General features: G+C 49.1%; 1 protein-coding gene across 2 annotated transcripts in view; it reads left to right on the forward strand.

The window, feature by feature from the left end:
* Nucleotides 1–3,084: 3,084 nt before the first annotated feature.
* SLC35F4 (solute carrier family 35 member F4) overlaps nucleotides 3,085–14,550 on the forward strand; it is a 164,837-nt gene continuing 153,371 nt past the window's right edge. The window contains exon 1 of one of the 2 annotated variants that reach the window (XM_081193161.1): nucleotides 3,085–3,228. In XM_081193161.1, the coding sequence (XP_081049287.1) occupies nucleotides 3,126–3,228 (103 nt within the window). In that variant the 5' untranslated portion in view covers nucleotides 3,085–3,125. The remainder of the gene's footprint in view (nucleotides 3,229–14,550) is intronic. The other variant, XM_081193163.1, reaches the window with a different exon arrangement.

The following is a 14,550-nucleotide window of genomic DNA, read 5'->3' on the forward strand; positions in this document are numbered from 1 at the left end:
AAAGAAAGAACTTCTTCACACAGCACATAGTTAAAACTATGGAACTCACTGCCACAGTAACGGCCATCAACTTGGATGCCTTTCATGATTGGACAAATTTGTGGAGGGGAAAAAGGCTATCAAGCTCTACCAGTTGTCAGTGTTTAGACTACATTTTTAAAGATTTGCCTTGAGAGAGTCTTTAAACCTCTTCTGTTGACCACCAGCATTACGCTTTCCATTTACAAGTTCGGAATAGAGTAGTTGCTTTGGAAGATGATCATCAGGCATCTGCACAACATGACCAGTCCAACAAAGTTGATGTGGAAGAATCATTGCTTCGACACTGGTACATATGTGAGCATTTAGAGGGTAGCTACAATCAGACATACAGATACGGAGTAGCTAACTCAGGGGTCGGCAAAGTTGTGGCTTGGGCCAGTTCACTGTCCCGCAGACACCACAGTTGGCCAGTGTGTGTGTGCACAAGCATGCGCAAACACTATTTCTGGCGCTACTTCTGGCACAGAGGAGGCATGCGCAGCCGGCCAGCGTCGTAGAAGGCGGTCCCCTCTCTGCTCCACACCGGTTTAGCGCGGTGCATGGGAACCAACCGAGTGGATGCCGGGGGTCCATGGGCCGGTTAAATGACCCCCATGGGCTGCTTGTGGCCCGTGGGCCTTAGGCTGCCGGCCCCTGATCTACCTGTTCATATTTTCTGCCAATGAAACCTTGAGTGCCTGGTCAGATTCTAAGCCATATGAAATGTTTATTGCATATTTACAAAAGCAATGCACACAAGTTAATACATTAGCAGGATTTTTTAAAAAAACGCTTGTAATATTATAGACATTGTACAAAAATTGGAAGTAATCGGAGATAAAGACTTTATTGATGTGCATGAATGAAAATAATATAAAGTAACCAGGGGAAGGGAAAGGATGGAGGGAACTCACGGGATTCAAATAATCCCATACTGTGGATTCAATACTGATTGTGTATATAGTTGTTTTAAATGTTTTATTTCATGCTTTTTTAATGCAATGTTTTTGTGAAAATTAATAATAATATTATACAAGGAATTCTAAGCCATGGTGTCCGCAGTTTCAAATGTGTATATATTTGTTTTAAAAATGTGATCCTGCAAAAAGCAAAGACCAGAAGGAAGTCTCCTTAAAATAAATCATAAAAATAGGCAGTGCATTGTAGGAATATAATGCCCAGTGTTGCTATTTTTACCACGCCTGCTCAAAGCTGAGATGGGTTAAAATAGAGGGTTTTAATGACCATTTGGCAACAGTGACCCGCTTTCCAATGGAGTAAAGTCCAATGGGACTTTGAATGCTTGGGCTGACAGCTGTTTAGAGTCAGTGGGGCTGATCAGGATGCCAACTTGAACGAAATATAGTGGGGGCCTAGGTAAGCCCCGCCCCACACAATTGATCACATGATGCGGATGGCGCTGTGGTCTAAACCACTGAGCCTAGGGCTTGCTGATCAGAAGGTCGGCAGTTCGAATCCCCGTGACAGGGTGAGCTCCCCTTGTTCGGTCCCAGCTCCTGCCCACCTAGCAGTTCGAAAGCACGTCAAAGTGCAAGTAGATAAATAGGTACCACTCTGGCGGGAAGGTAAACGGCACTTCCGTGCACTGCTCTGGTTCTCCAGAAGCGGCTTAGTCATGCTGGCCACATGACCCGGAAGCTGTACACCGGCTCCCTCGGCCGATAAAGCGAGATGAGCGCTGCAACCTCAGAGTCATCCGTGCCTGGACCTAATGGTCAGGGGTCCCTTTACCTTTATCTATAACACTTCAGAGTGTTCAGTGTGCTTCTTGCTGATCGGAAGTACAGCAGTTCGAATCCCCGCAATGGGGTGAACTCCCGTTGACCGGTCCCTGCTCCTGCCCACCTAGCAGTTTGAAAGCACACCAGTGCAAGTAGATAATAGGTACCGCTCCAGCGGGAAGGTAAACGGAGTTTCCGTGCGCTGCTCTGGTTCGCCAGAAGCGGCTTAGTCAAGCTGGCCACATGACCCGGAAGCTGTACGCCGGCTCCCTTAGCCAATAAAGTGAGATGAGCGCCGCAACCCCAGAGTCGTCAGCGACTGGACCTAATGGTCAGGGGTACCTTTACCTTTAGGTAAGCCCCGCCCCACACAACTGATCACATGATGCAGTGCACACACACACACCATTTGAGTGGGAGCGCCCATCAACTTTGTGGCTCCCCCAAATATTTTATTGTGGGGGCCAAAGCCCCCATACCCCCTAGTAGTTGGCTCCTTTGGTACTGCAGGTTTGTTCCCCGTATGGGACAGCTGCATATTCTCTGCATTGCAGGAGTTTGGACTGGATTATCGTTAAAATCCCCCCCCAACCTCTTGAGCTCACGCCTATCCTCTCCTGTCTTTCCAAACTTTTGCTCCTCTCATGCTCTGGGCTTCAGTGAGGAGGCAGGATACCAACGTCCCGTCCTCCCCCCCCCCACAAAAGACGACACAGCCGCCCGGTCCATTTGGCCCCCCAACCCCCACCTCTAGAACCCACGTTTCTCTTCCCGCCCCCCTTACCATAAACTTGGCTCTCCTGATGCTTTTATCGGGTCTTCAACGAGGAGGCAAAACACGACCCACAACACACCTGGTCCACCCCCCCCGATCCCTCTCCCCCCCCATCCTACCAAACTTTTGCTCGCTGTCGGTGCTTTGCAGTTGCGTTGTGGCTGTGTCCCCCCACCCCCAAAAAAGGAGCAGGAATAGGGAGGGGGACTGGATAGCCCTGGGTGAAAGTGCGCAAAAACTTCTAGGTGGCCGGCGTGGGTGCGTATTTGGGGGGGGGGCGCATTTGGACGGAGGAGGAGGTTGGCTCAGCTGGCGAGAGGGAGGGAGGGGAGGGAGAAGTGGAAGGGGGGGGGAGAAGAGAGAGAGGCTGCAGCCTCTGCGATCATGCGGAGGAGCCGCTCTTTGCACGGTGGAGAAGCAGCGATCGCAGCAGCAGCAGCAGCAGCGCAGGCATCCCCGAGCGCAGACGGATCGCGGCGCCCCCGGGTCGTGTCCGCCTCCGCCGCCCCCCCGGCTCCCCCCTGCGCCGTCCCGGGCTGGCTCCGCCGCCGCTATCCCCGGCCGAGCTGCCCCCGCAGCCGCTCTGCATGGACGTCAAGGCGGCGCCCAACGGGGTGGCCACCATCGAGGACCGGATCCTGCGCATCACCGGCTACTATGGATACTACCCGGGCTATTCCAGCCAGAAAAGTGAGCGCGAGCGCCGCGATCCGGGGAGGGGGGGGGGCAAAGGATCTTGGAAGGGGGGGTATTTCGAATTATTATTTTTTTGACGGGTCTATTTCTCCGGGGGGGGGGAGGAAACTGCAGAGAAGTAAGTAAGTGACTCCTTGGTGGGGGGGTGCGGGGGGGGAGAGAACAAGCCAGGATTCCTCCATCTCTTACGTTTACATGCTCCCCCCCCCACTCCTTTTGCAGCTGGAAAGTGGGAGGGGTGGAAGAGAAAGTGCGATGGAGGGGGCGGTGGAGAGGGGAAACGGGGGGGGGGCGGCGGCTGGTCTGTGTCTTCCTTGCTGGGGGGGGGGGTGCCCTCTCCAGACCCCTTTTGCATTTTAAGCTGCTTTGTGATGCGCTGTGGAGGGTGGTTGTTGCAAAATTGTGCACAGGTTTTTTTTAAAAGGTTGTATTTGGGATGTATGTGTGCGTAAAAGCACGAAGGAGCCTGCACTGCGTGTGTGTGTGTGTGTGTGTGTGTGTGTGTGCACGTGTGAAAGAGAGGTTTGCTGCTGCTGCTGGCTAGCAGCTCTTGAGGACTTGCCGCATCAAGTGTCGAGGGGCACGTGGGAACGGGCTGCCCGCGGGATGGGGCTGCAGTAATCGTGCGGGGAGGTCGACCCTGTGAAGCAGGAGGCACAGATTGCGGCTGTGGAGGGACTCCTGAGAGGTGGCGGACACGACAGAGGTGCTTGAAGTGGTGCCTTGGGTGGACAAACGGGGGGGGGGGACTTCTTTGCACATAATGAGCTTGTGGGACTCACTGCCACATGATCCGCCGACAGGTTATCAGCCTAGAGGGATTGTGAAAAGGTTTTGGCCCCAGCCATGGCTGGTGTTCGGGATGGTGAAATTCAGAGGTAGAAAGTGCTCTGAAAGCCCCGTCCTTTGCACTGATTTTAGCATATTTAATCCTGCAGTCTTTTGTCTGCTTACCTGGGAGTAAGCCCCATTGCAGCTAAGCAGATATGTGCAGAATTGTGTTGTGAAGACGGTCTTGGATTACGGCCAAGCTATTTGGAAAAAACACCCCGCGATTCCACATTCTGCAGCGGTGCAAGTTTCCTGGAAAAGTTTCAAGATTTTTATTTATTTTAAACATATATAAACCTCTTTAGCAGAAAGCCAAAAGTGCCTAAGCTGGTGTATTAATAACAGGCCCCGTGGTTATTATTATTGTTTGGTGGAATAACAGCAATAATAATTTGCCACCTACAAATAAACATTAGCAGCATTATCTTTTATCATCTGAATCTACTGGAGATCTGTCACTGCTTTGATTTGCAGTCCAGAAAGGGACCACTGGCATTTATTAGAGCTCAACATGATCCTGAGAGGAGGCCAATATTCAAGTTTTTACGGGCAACTTTTATAACCTTTCATCTACCTGCAGTAAGGAGTGCGGCTTGTTTTGTGCAGAATGGAAAGGATTTTGTCTCTGCTAAGAAAACCACATGCCAGCGCTTTGCCATTGGAACGATAAGATGAACGTTCATTTGTCTAATTTGTCTTGGCTTCTCTGTCTTAATTCACTGTAGTGGAAATTCGGATGCAGTTTTTTGGCTTTTCGCTGCTTCTTTTTTGCAATTCTGGCAGAAAGCATGAAATGGCACATTATGGGGGTTTAAAAGGCATTTTAAGGGTGGCTGTACAACCTGAAGTTCTTAAATCACACGTGCAACCACGGCAGTGGTGAAAGTGAGCAGAAAGACTGCTACGGTTTGTGGTGTCCTGGGAATAGCATCGTAAGATATTGAATGTTTCCATTACAGTGGTACCTTGGGTTAAGTACTTAATTCATTCCGGAGGTCTGTACTTAACCTGAAACTGTTCTTAACCTGAAGCACCACTTTAGCTAATGGGGCCTCCTGCTGCCGCCGCACCGCTGGAGCACGATTTCTGTTCTCTTCCTGAAGCAAAGTTCTTAACCCGAGGTACTATTTCTGGGTTAGCAGAGTCTGTAACCTGAAGCGTATGTAACCTGAGGAGTATGTAACCTGAAGCGTATATATATAACCTGAGGAACTACTAGTTTTGGACCAGGCTTCCCAAAACACTTGGGCAGTGATTCATTTTTTAAAAAGGAGGGGGGTGCTGGAATTTTTCACAACCGGAGTCCTTAATTATTGTGCAATCATAGAATCATAGATTCTATGATTAGGGACCCTGAGGGTCATCTAGTTCAACCTCTTGCAGTACATGAATCTCAAGCATTCAGTGGTAGAGCATCTACAATCACAGGTTCAATCCCCAGTGTCTCCTTGTGGGCCTCAAGGAGATTCCTGCCTGAAATGGCAGAGAGCTGCTGCCAGCCCGTGCAGACAATATGGAGCTAGATGGACCAGTGGTCTGACTCAGGAAGTATAAGCCGGTGCCCTCTGTTACTAAGGAGTGCAGAAGGTAAAGGTAAAGGGACCCCTGACCATTAGGTCCAGTCGTGGCCAACTCTGGGGTTGGGGCGCTCATCTCGCTTTGTTGGCCGAGGGAGCCAGAGTACAGCTTCCGGGTCATGTGGCCAGCATGACTATGCCGCTTCTGGCGAACCAGAGCAGCGCACGGAAACGCCGTTTACCTTCCCGCTGGAACGGTACCTAGTTATCTACTTGCACTTTGACGTACTTTTGAACTGCTAGGTTGGCAGGAGCAGGGACTGAGCAACGGGAGCTCACCCCAAAGCGGGGATTTGAACCGCTGACCTTCTGATCGGCAAGTCCTAGGCTCTGTGGTTTAACCCACAGTGCCATCCGTGTCCCAAGGAGCGCAGAAGAGGAACGGTTAAATAATCCAATCTGGGGGGACTGGATTTCTTCAGCCAAGCTCTTCCTGCCGATGAGGCTAGGAAGTAATGCAAAACATGCTCCTTCTTCCTGATTTGGTATTGTTATTGTTGTTGTTTAGTCGTTTAGTTGTGTCCGACTCTTCGTGATCCCCTGGACCAGAGCACGCCAGGCACTCCTGACTTCCACTGCCTCCCACAGTTTGGTCAAACTCGTGCTGGTAGCTTCGAGAACACTGTCCAACCATCTCGTCCTCTGTCGTCCCCTTCTCCTTGTGCCCTCCATCTTTCCCAACATCAGGGTCTTTTCCAGGGAGTCTTCTCTTCTCATGAGGTGGCCAAAGTCTTGGAGCCTCAGCTTCAGGATCTGTCCTTCCAGTAAGCACTCAGGGCTGATGTCCTTCAGAATGGAGAGGTTTTATCTTCTTGCAGTCCATGGGACTCTCAAGAGTCTCCTCTAGCACCAGAATTCAAAAGCATCCATTCTTCAGCGATCATCCTTCTTGATGGTCCAGCTCTCACTTCCATACATCACTACTGGGAAAACCTTGGCTTTAACCATAACGGACCTTTGTTGGCAAGGTGATGTCTCTGCTTTTAAAGATATTAAAATGTTGGTTTCCCTGATTTCTGATTATTCCGGTAATTTTTGCCATTTCGGCATAATCCGCCAATTTAAATCTGTCATTCGTCTCTGGTGGCCAAGAGGTCTGCAGATGGCTTTGAGTCCTGGCGACTCATCTCTCCCTCCTCAGTTGGAGACAGTGATGCTTTTGGGTACCAGTTGCTGGAAACCGCAGGAGGAGAGAGTTGATCTTGGGCTTCGATCCTGCATCTGGTTGGCCACTGTGAGAAGAGGATCCTGGACTCGGTGGGCCGCCGGCCTGATCCTGCAGCTGCTTCCAGGTAGCAGGGCACTGCATTACCTTGGAGTTATCTGTGTTGTCTTCTTTTGGCTTAGGGCCCTTGTATTTACGGGACCGCCTCTCCTGGTCTGCCCCGCAGAGGACCTTAAGGTCCATGAATAATCATAGTTTAGAGGTCCCGGGCCCTAAGGAAGTCAGATTATCCTCCACCAGGGCCAGGGCCTTTTCAGTGATGGCTCCGACCTGGTGGAATGCTCTGTCCCATGAGACCAGGGCCCTGCAGGATTTAACTTCTTTCCGCAGGGCCTGTAAGACAGAACTATTCCGCCTGGCTTTCAGTTTGAACTTAGCCTGATCTTTTATTCCCCTTCCTTCCCTCCCCCTCCCCTTTTCATGAAGATTACCCGCTCTGGAAATCCACAGCTAATTCTCCCCTGGTCTCCTTGCTGGCTCAAATAGGACTAATTTAGCCAGCTAGCCCTGGTGATCATATAATGTTTATTGGATGGATTTCCCCCCTAAATTGATTTTTGATTTTATTGTTATTCATGTTTTATACCGTATTTTATGCTGGTTTTTTTTTGTAGCATTAATTAAGTGTTTTAAATTTGTTGTTAGCTGCCCTGAACCTGGTTTTCTGAACCGGGAAGGGCGGGGTATTATTATTATTATTATTATTATTATTATTATTATTATTATTATTATTATTATTATTATTTTGAATGGGGTCTGGGGGAAGTTTTGGGGAAGTGACTTCTCATTATTGCAAGAAGAAGAAGAAGAAGAAGAAGAAGAAGAAGAAGAAGAAGAGGAGTTTGGATTTGATATCCCGCCTTTCACTCCCTTTAAGGAGTCTCAAAGCGGCTAACAATCTCCTTTCCCTTCCTCCCCCACAACAAACACCCTGTGAGGTGAGTGAGGCTGAGAGACTTCAGATAAGTGTGACTGGCCCAAGGTCACCCAGCAGCTGCATGTGGAGGAGCGGGGACGCAAACCCAGTTCACCAGATTACGAGTCCACCGCTCTTAACCACTACACCACACTGGCTCTCGCAAGCTCTGAGCAGGGTGTGGGTGTGAGTGTTATCCATGATTACAGCATTTGAGACCTGGCACCTTTGAGCAGAGCTGAGCCCCCCCCCCAAATATATATGGGTGGGAGTTGGATATGGCTCCTGAACAGGTCTCGTATCACCTTTACAGCCCATGGCTTCCCCTGAATCATCCTGGGAACCTTAGTTCAATTGGATGCTGCCAATTGTACCTCTGCCGGGCGTGGTGAACTACAATTCCCAGGATTCCTGGGGGAGGAGGAAGCTCAAAACGTCTTGCAATTGTATCGCGTGGATGTGGCCAGCAGTCTCTCCACATGTTCTTAACTACCCTTTATTCATCACTGTGTTATAATGTCAAAAGGTTGCGCGTATTTGTGGGGGTTGGACTAAATGTCCTCCCGGGGCCCCGTTCCAAGTTGGTGGCTCTCTGGATTCTGGAAGAGAGAAAGAGAAAGATTCTGGAAAAGAGAAAGAGAATCTTCCTCAATGGATCTGGCTTGGCATATTCCCTTGCTTGGTAAATTAGAGGTGATGGGTTGCCATGGGAACCAAATAATAGGCCGATGGCCCTTAATGGCTGGCCTTATAAATGGTGGGCAGATGGGCGACTGGGATGCTTCTACCCCTTGCTAAGGAATGTGGTAACCCAACTGTCTGTGAGGAAAGGGCAGCCTCCAGCTGGTAACAGGCTGAGGGCAGAGGCATCGCAGGCTTAAGCTAGATGTGCCCTCGAATGTATAGCAACTTGGGACGGATCCTGTTTCTCCTCCTGATTCTCACTGCCAGATGTCAGCCTGCTTGCACTGTGACATCACAGGAAAGCCCCTTACGCAGACCCTTGGTCCATCTAGTTCAGTATTGTCTGCTCTGACTGGCAGAAGCTCTCCAGGGTTTCAGATGGGGAGCGTTTCCAGCCCTAACTGCTGACATTTGAACCCAGGACCCGCTGCATGCAAAGCTGACAGCTCATTCCCTTAACCAGGAGCCTTGAGGGGCAGCCAGTGATCTCTCCCCTGAATCTCTTCTCTCTATGGGGCGGGCAGGGTATCCATATTGTAGCCTTATTGGAGTTCACCGATTGGGTCTGCGTTGCTCCCGGACAGGAGGAAGGAAGTCAAATGACACCGAGGGTTGGTTCAGAGAAAGAGTTCTTTATTTCTGCTCTCCAGAACAGCAGAAAGGCACCTGCGTGGTCAGTCCACAGCAAGCCCAAAGAAATGAGAAGTTTCATGCAGTATATATATCCTCCAGGCACCCTCTCCCTCCTTCCCCAGGAATCCAGCCACATCAGCCTATACACGCAGGTTGACACCACATATGTTCCTGCTCCGGTATTCTTAACCATAAAAGGGTATTCCTTCCTGTACTTCTGACCATAAAAGGGTATTCCTGTTCCTACTCTTATCTTGGAGCAAGAGGTCACCAACTCCAAGAACACACTCTGGCGCTGTTCCCGGACTAGGTCTGTGCGTCAGGACGTAAGATAAGACCTAGACATGTCATCCCTACTCCACTGAAACAGCCAAGGTCATCCTTGCCATCACAAACTGATAAAGGAGAGGGCTCTGAGCACAGCCGGGTTTTTGTTTATACATTGACTCAGAGCTCAAGTTAATGGATTTTAGCTAAGGAAAAATAGGGATTTTGGTGCCTGTTTCAAACTGCCTGCACAGTCAGTTTTGGGTTTGGGAAACCCATTCCTTCAATATGGCTCAGTAAGCACTGCATCTCTGGCAGAGTCATGGGGTGTGTGTTTGTGTGTGTGTTTGTGTGTGTGTGGACAGTGTATGAACTTAACACAGCTTCATTCATTTTTGGCTGCTGTTTTGTTAACGTTGTTTATTTTGTTTTATAGATTTCAGGTGTTCCATTGATTCGTTAATCATATAAAACGACTCTTGCTTCAATTGTGACGTTTCGCCTATTTTGTAGTTGTCTCTTTGCAAACTGTGTTCTCTAATTGTTTCACTGATGGCCTGTTGATTCTTCACTGTGATTTATGCTGTATCTCTGATGTTCTGTTATTGTGCCACCAAGTTGCTATTATTTATTGTTTGTCGTCCGCTTTGGGAATCATTTGAATCACAGCATAGAAATATAAGCAATCAGTCAAATCAATTACCGTATTTTTTGCACCATAACACTCACTTTTTTCCTCCTAGAAAGTAAGGGGAAATGTTTGTGCATGTTATGGAGGGAATGCCTACGGGTGGCATGCCTACGGATTTTCCTCCTCTAAAAACTACGTGCGTGTTATGGTCGGGTGCGTGTTATAGAGCGAAAAATACGGTAATCGCTGGGGCAGGTCTAGCAATAGTGTGATGATGCAGCGGCTCAGGGGTGTAGAAGAAAAACACACTGTGCATGCTCAGAGGCCTATTGAGTCTAGGACTTGGTTGCCAGCCATGGCCAGCCAGACTCTTGTAGGGTGTTAAGGCAAAAGACCCTTTACTGTACCTTGTCTAGAGGAGGGTTGGAAAGTCACTGGCCTTGCAGGTGTTTTTGGACTCCAACGCCCATCAGCTCCAGCCAGCATGTCCAATAGTGAAGGATGATGGTGTAGCCTTCTTAGACTTTACTGATTGGGTCTGCGTTGCTCCCGGGAGGGAGGAAGGAAGTCAAATGACACCGAGGTTGATTCAGAGAAAGAGTTTATTCTGCTGTCCGGATAGCAGAAGGCACTTGCGTGGTCAGTCCACAGCAAGTCCAAAGAAATGAGAGATACATGCAGTATATATATCCTCCAGACATCCTCTCCCCCCTTCCCCAGGAATCCAGCCACGTCAGCTTATACACGCAGGTTGACATCACAGATGTTCCTGCTCCGGCACTCTTAACCATAAAAGGGTATTCCTCTTCCTGTTCCTAAACTCTTATCTTGGAGCAAGAGGTCACCAACTCTAAGAGCACTCCTGGCGCCGTTCCTGGGTCTCTTGTCAGACCTGACAAGGTCTGTGGTCTTTGTGGTCAGGATGTAAGACCCAGCTGTGCCATCCCTGCTCTACTTTGGAATGGACAAGGCCATTCATTGCCGTCACGGACGGATAAGGGAGAGAGCTTTGAGCACTTGTTTATACAGCTGGGTTTTGGCTCAAGAGCTCAAGTTAAAACATTTTAGAAATGCTCCCTTGGAGAAGGAAAAATGCGGATTTTGGGCCCCATTTCAAACTGACTGCCCAGTCAGGTTTTGGAGTTTGGGAAACCCATTACTTCCATGGGAGTTGTAGTCTAGCATCGTCTGGCCTGAGGAATAACAACACATATTCTCTGTTCCGGAAAAGCTGTAGCTGTAAAGAAGATTCTTTGTTTGTTTGCATTTATATCCCACCTTTTTCTCCAAGGAGCTCAAATTATCACCTGTGGTTCTCCACCTCCCACACAACAACCCTGTGAGGCAGGTTTGGCCGAGAAGCAGTGACTGGCCCAATGTCACCCAGTGAACTTTGTGGCCAACTGGAGATTTGAACCCTGGTCTCCCAGGCTGTACCCCGACACTCTAACCACTGTGCCACCCTGTTACCCATCGGGAAGGTCTTGGGTTCCAATCTCCAGCCTCTCCTGACAGGGCTAAGAAAGACTCCTGCCTAAAACCTTTGAAAGCTGCCACCTGTCCGTGTACGGATGGTACTGAACAGTGCAGACAATGGCCTGGCTTTTTCCTATAATGGACCTTTTGTGTGGTCCTGTGTGCGAAAAGATTCTTTCCTGGACCACATAACACCGGTCCTGAAAGACCTACACTGGCTCCCAGTATGTTTCCAAGCACAATTCAAAGTGTTGGTGTTGACCTTTAAAGCCCTAAATGGCCTCGACCCAGTATACCTGAAGGAGCGTCTCCACCCCCATCGTTCTGCCCGGACGCTGAGGTCCAGCGCTGAGGGCCTTCTGACGGTTCCCTCATTGCGAGAAGCAAAGCTACAGGGAACCAGGCAGAGGGCCTTCTCGGTAGTGGCACCTGCCCTGTGGAACGCCCTCCCTTCAGATGTGAAGGAAATAAGCATCTATCCTATCTTTAAAAGACATCTGAAGGCAGCCCTGTTCAGGGAAGTTTTTGATGTATGACATAGTGTATTTTTGGTATTTGTGGAAGCCGCCCAGAGTGGCTGGGGAAACCCAGCCAGATGGGTGGGGTACAAATAAAAATTATTATTATTATTATTATTATTATTATTATTATTATTATTATTATTATTATTAATGTTGTTGTTATTATTATCCTCAGGGGTGCCGTTTACATTTTTCCTTCCAGTGTGTAAACTAGGCAGTGTGGGATCGAACCGTTTCCTTCTGTGCTGCCTTAACGGAGCACTTCTCCGGCGAAAGAAATTTCGCTTTAAAGAGCCGAGCCACAAGCGAGCCGTCCTTGCTGGAATAGAACATTTCTGCGTTGGACGGTTTCAATTAGAAACTCTTTGTTTCTTTAAGCTGTAAGACAACCTTCTCGCCCTAAGCAGAAGTGATTCATGTTTATACATGGATGGGAAATGACCCATCACGGTTTTTATTGTTTTTGGCATAATTTCTCTATTTGGCATGGCCTGAGGTGGCTGTGGACAAGACACTTTTAAAAGGCAGTGATTTAAGGAATGTCCGAGGCGAAAATTCAGACACTGGGGAATGCAAAAGATAATCCATAGGTTTTTGGAGACAGGGAAGCTGTGTATCTATAGGTCGGGAGACTGGGAACGGTGGCTCCCCTGTTGCTTGGGGACCGGGGAACTGCAAAAAGACCAGTTCCCGCGTCCCTAATTTTCAGAAAGCGGGTGTCTAGAAAGAAGGGGAGAGAGAGGGGGATGCTGAAATCCACTTTCCAAATGAGCAATGCAGCTAGCAGTAAATTAAAAAAAGGACGAAGCACGATACTCCCTCCTAAGCCTTTTGCTCGTGATGAAAGTAAAGAGAATCTGGCATCAAACAACTGTGCTCTTATTGCAGCAAACTGGCAAAGACGATTATGTAAGACAATTGTTTGTAGGGCGCGTCTGATGGCCTTCGCTGATTTGTCTCCTGCCAGCTGTGAGCTTTTGAAGAGGATACTTGAGGCAAAGAGAGAGGATAATTCTTCAGAACGGATGTGCACAAAAGGAGCACAATGCTTCTGTCGTGCAATGAGCAGCGTTCAGAAATGGGCAGAACCTCCCTCTCTCTGTGGCCCTCCCCTCCAGTTACCTGCCCACCACCAGGATTTTTGTTTGTCTGTCGCTAAACTTCTTTTAAAAGGTAAAGGGACCCCTGACCATTAGGTCCAGTCGTGGCCAACTCTGGGGTTGCGGCGCTCATCTCGCTTTATTGGCTGAGGGAGCCGGCGTACAGTTTCCGGGTCATGTGGCCAGCATGACTAAGCCGCTTCTGGCGAACCGGAGCAGTGCACAGAAACGCCGTTCACCTTCCCGCCGGAGCGGTACCTATTTATCTACTTGCACTTTGACGTGCTTTCGAACTGCTAGGTTGGCAGGAGCAGGGACCGAGCAACGGGAGCTCACCCCATCGCGGGGATTCGAACCGTCGACCTTCTGATCGGCAAGTCCTAGGCTCTGTGGTTTAACCCACAGCGCCACCCGTGTCCTAAAACTTAAAACCTAAACTTCTTCAGGTTCCTATAAACTTCTCTCAACAGCGTTAGAAATTAGCCAGGTGCGTTTTGCGACTAGCGTGGGCCAATGGCGACCACGTGGAGATCTCTGGATGCTAGGATGGCGAATGACATCTCCATCTGGCTGGCCCCTCCAGCTTTCTTAAGCAGGTCAGCAGATTAGCTGATTTATGGCACCTTTTCCTTCAAGGGGACGCAGGTGGCGCTGTGGGTTAAACCACAGAGCCTAGGACTTGCCGATCAGAAGATCAGTGGTTCGACGGGGTGAGCTCCCGTTGCTCGGTCCCTGCTCCTGCCAATCTAGCAGTTCGAAAGCACGTCAAAGTGCAAGTAGATAAATAGGTACCACTTTATAGCGGGAAGGTAAACAACATTTCCGTGCGCTGCTCTGGTTCGCCAGAAGCGGCTTAATCATGCTGGCCACATAACCCGGAAGCTGTATGCTGGCTCTCTCGGCCAATAAAGCGAGATGAGCGCCGCAACCCCAGAGTCAGTCACGACTGGACCTTTACCTTTACCTACCTTTACAGGAGTGCATGGTTCACCCCTGCTTCTCTGTTAGTCCCTACGACGACCCTGCGAGGTAGTTTACGAGGCTGTGACTTGACTCCGAGGTCACCCAGCGAGCTTCATGACTAAGTGGGGTTTTGAACACTCATCTTCCAAATCCTAGTTTGGCGCTCTGACCATTACACCACACTGTCTTCCTAGAGTACTTTTGCTATGGGACGGCTCCATAAATTAAGCAGGTAAATACATATAGGGAGAGCCAAATGTCACTTAGAGAAAGATCTGAACTATTTTCCTAGAAGCTGGAATCTGTTTTATGCTGGATTGCTTTATTGGATGTATAACGTGTTGCAAACCGTTTTGAGGCCCCCCCCCCTTTAAAACATAAAGCAGTATAGAAATGAAATGGATAAGAATAAGAATAAATTATAATAATAATAAATTCCATTGCAAGAAAATGGAGAAGAGGAGGTTAAGGGGTGATATGATAGCCATGTTC

This window comes from Podarcis bocagei, assembly GCF_964188305.1.
Source record: "Podarcis bocagei genome assembly, chromosome: 1".
NCBI lineage: Eukaryota > Metazoa > Chordata > Lepidosauria > Squamata > Lacertidae > Podarcis > Podarcis bocagei.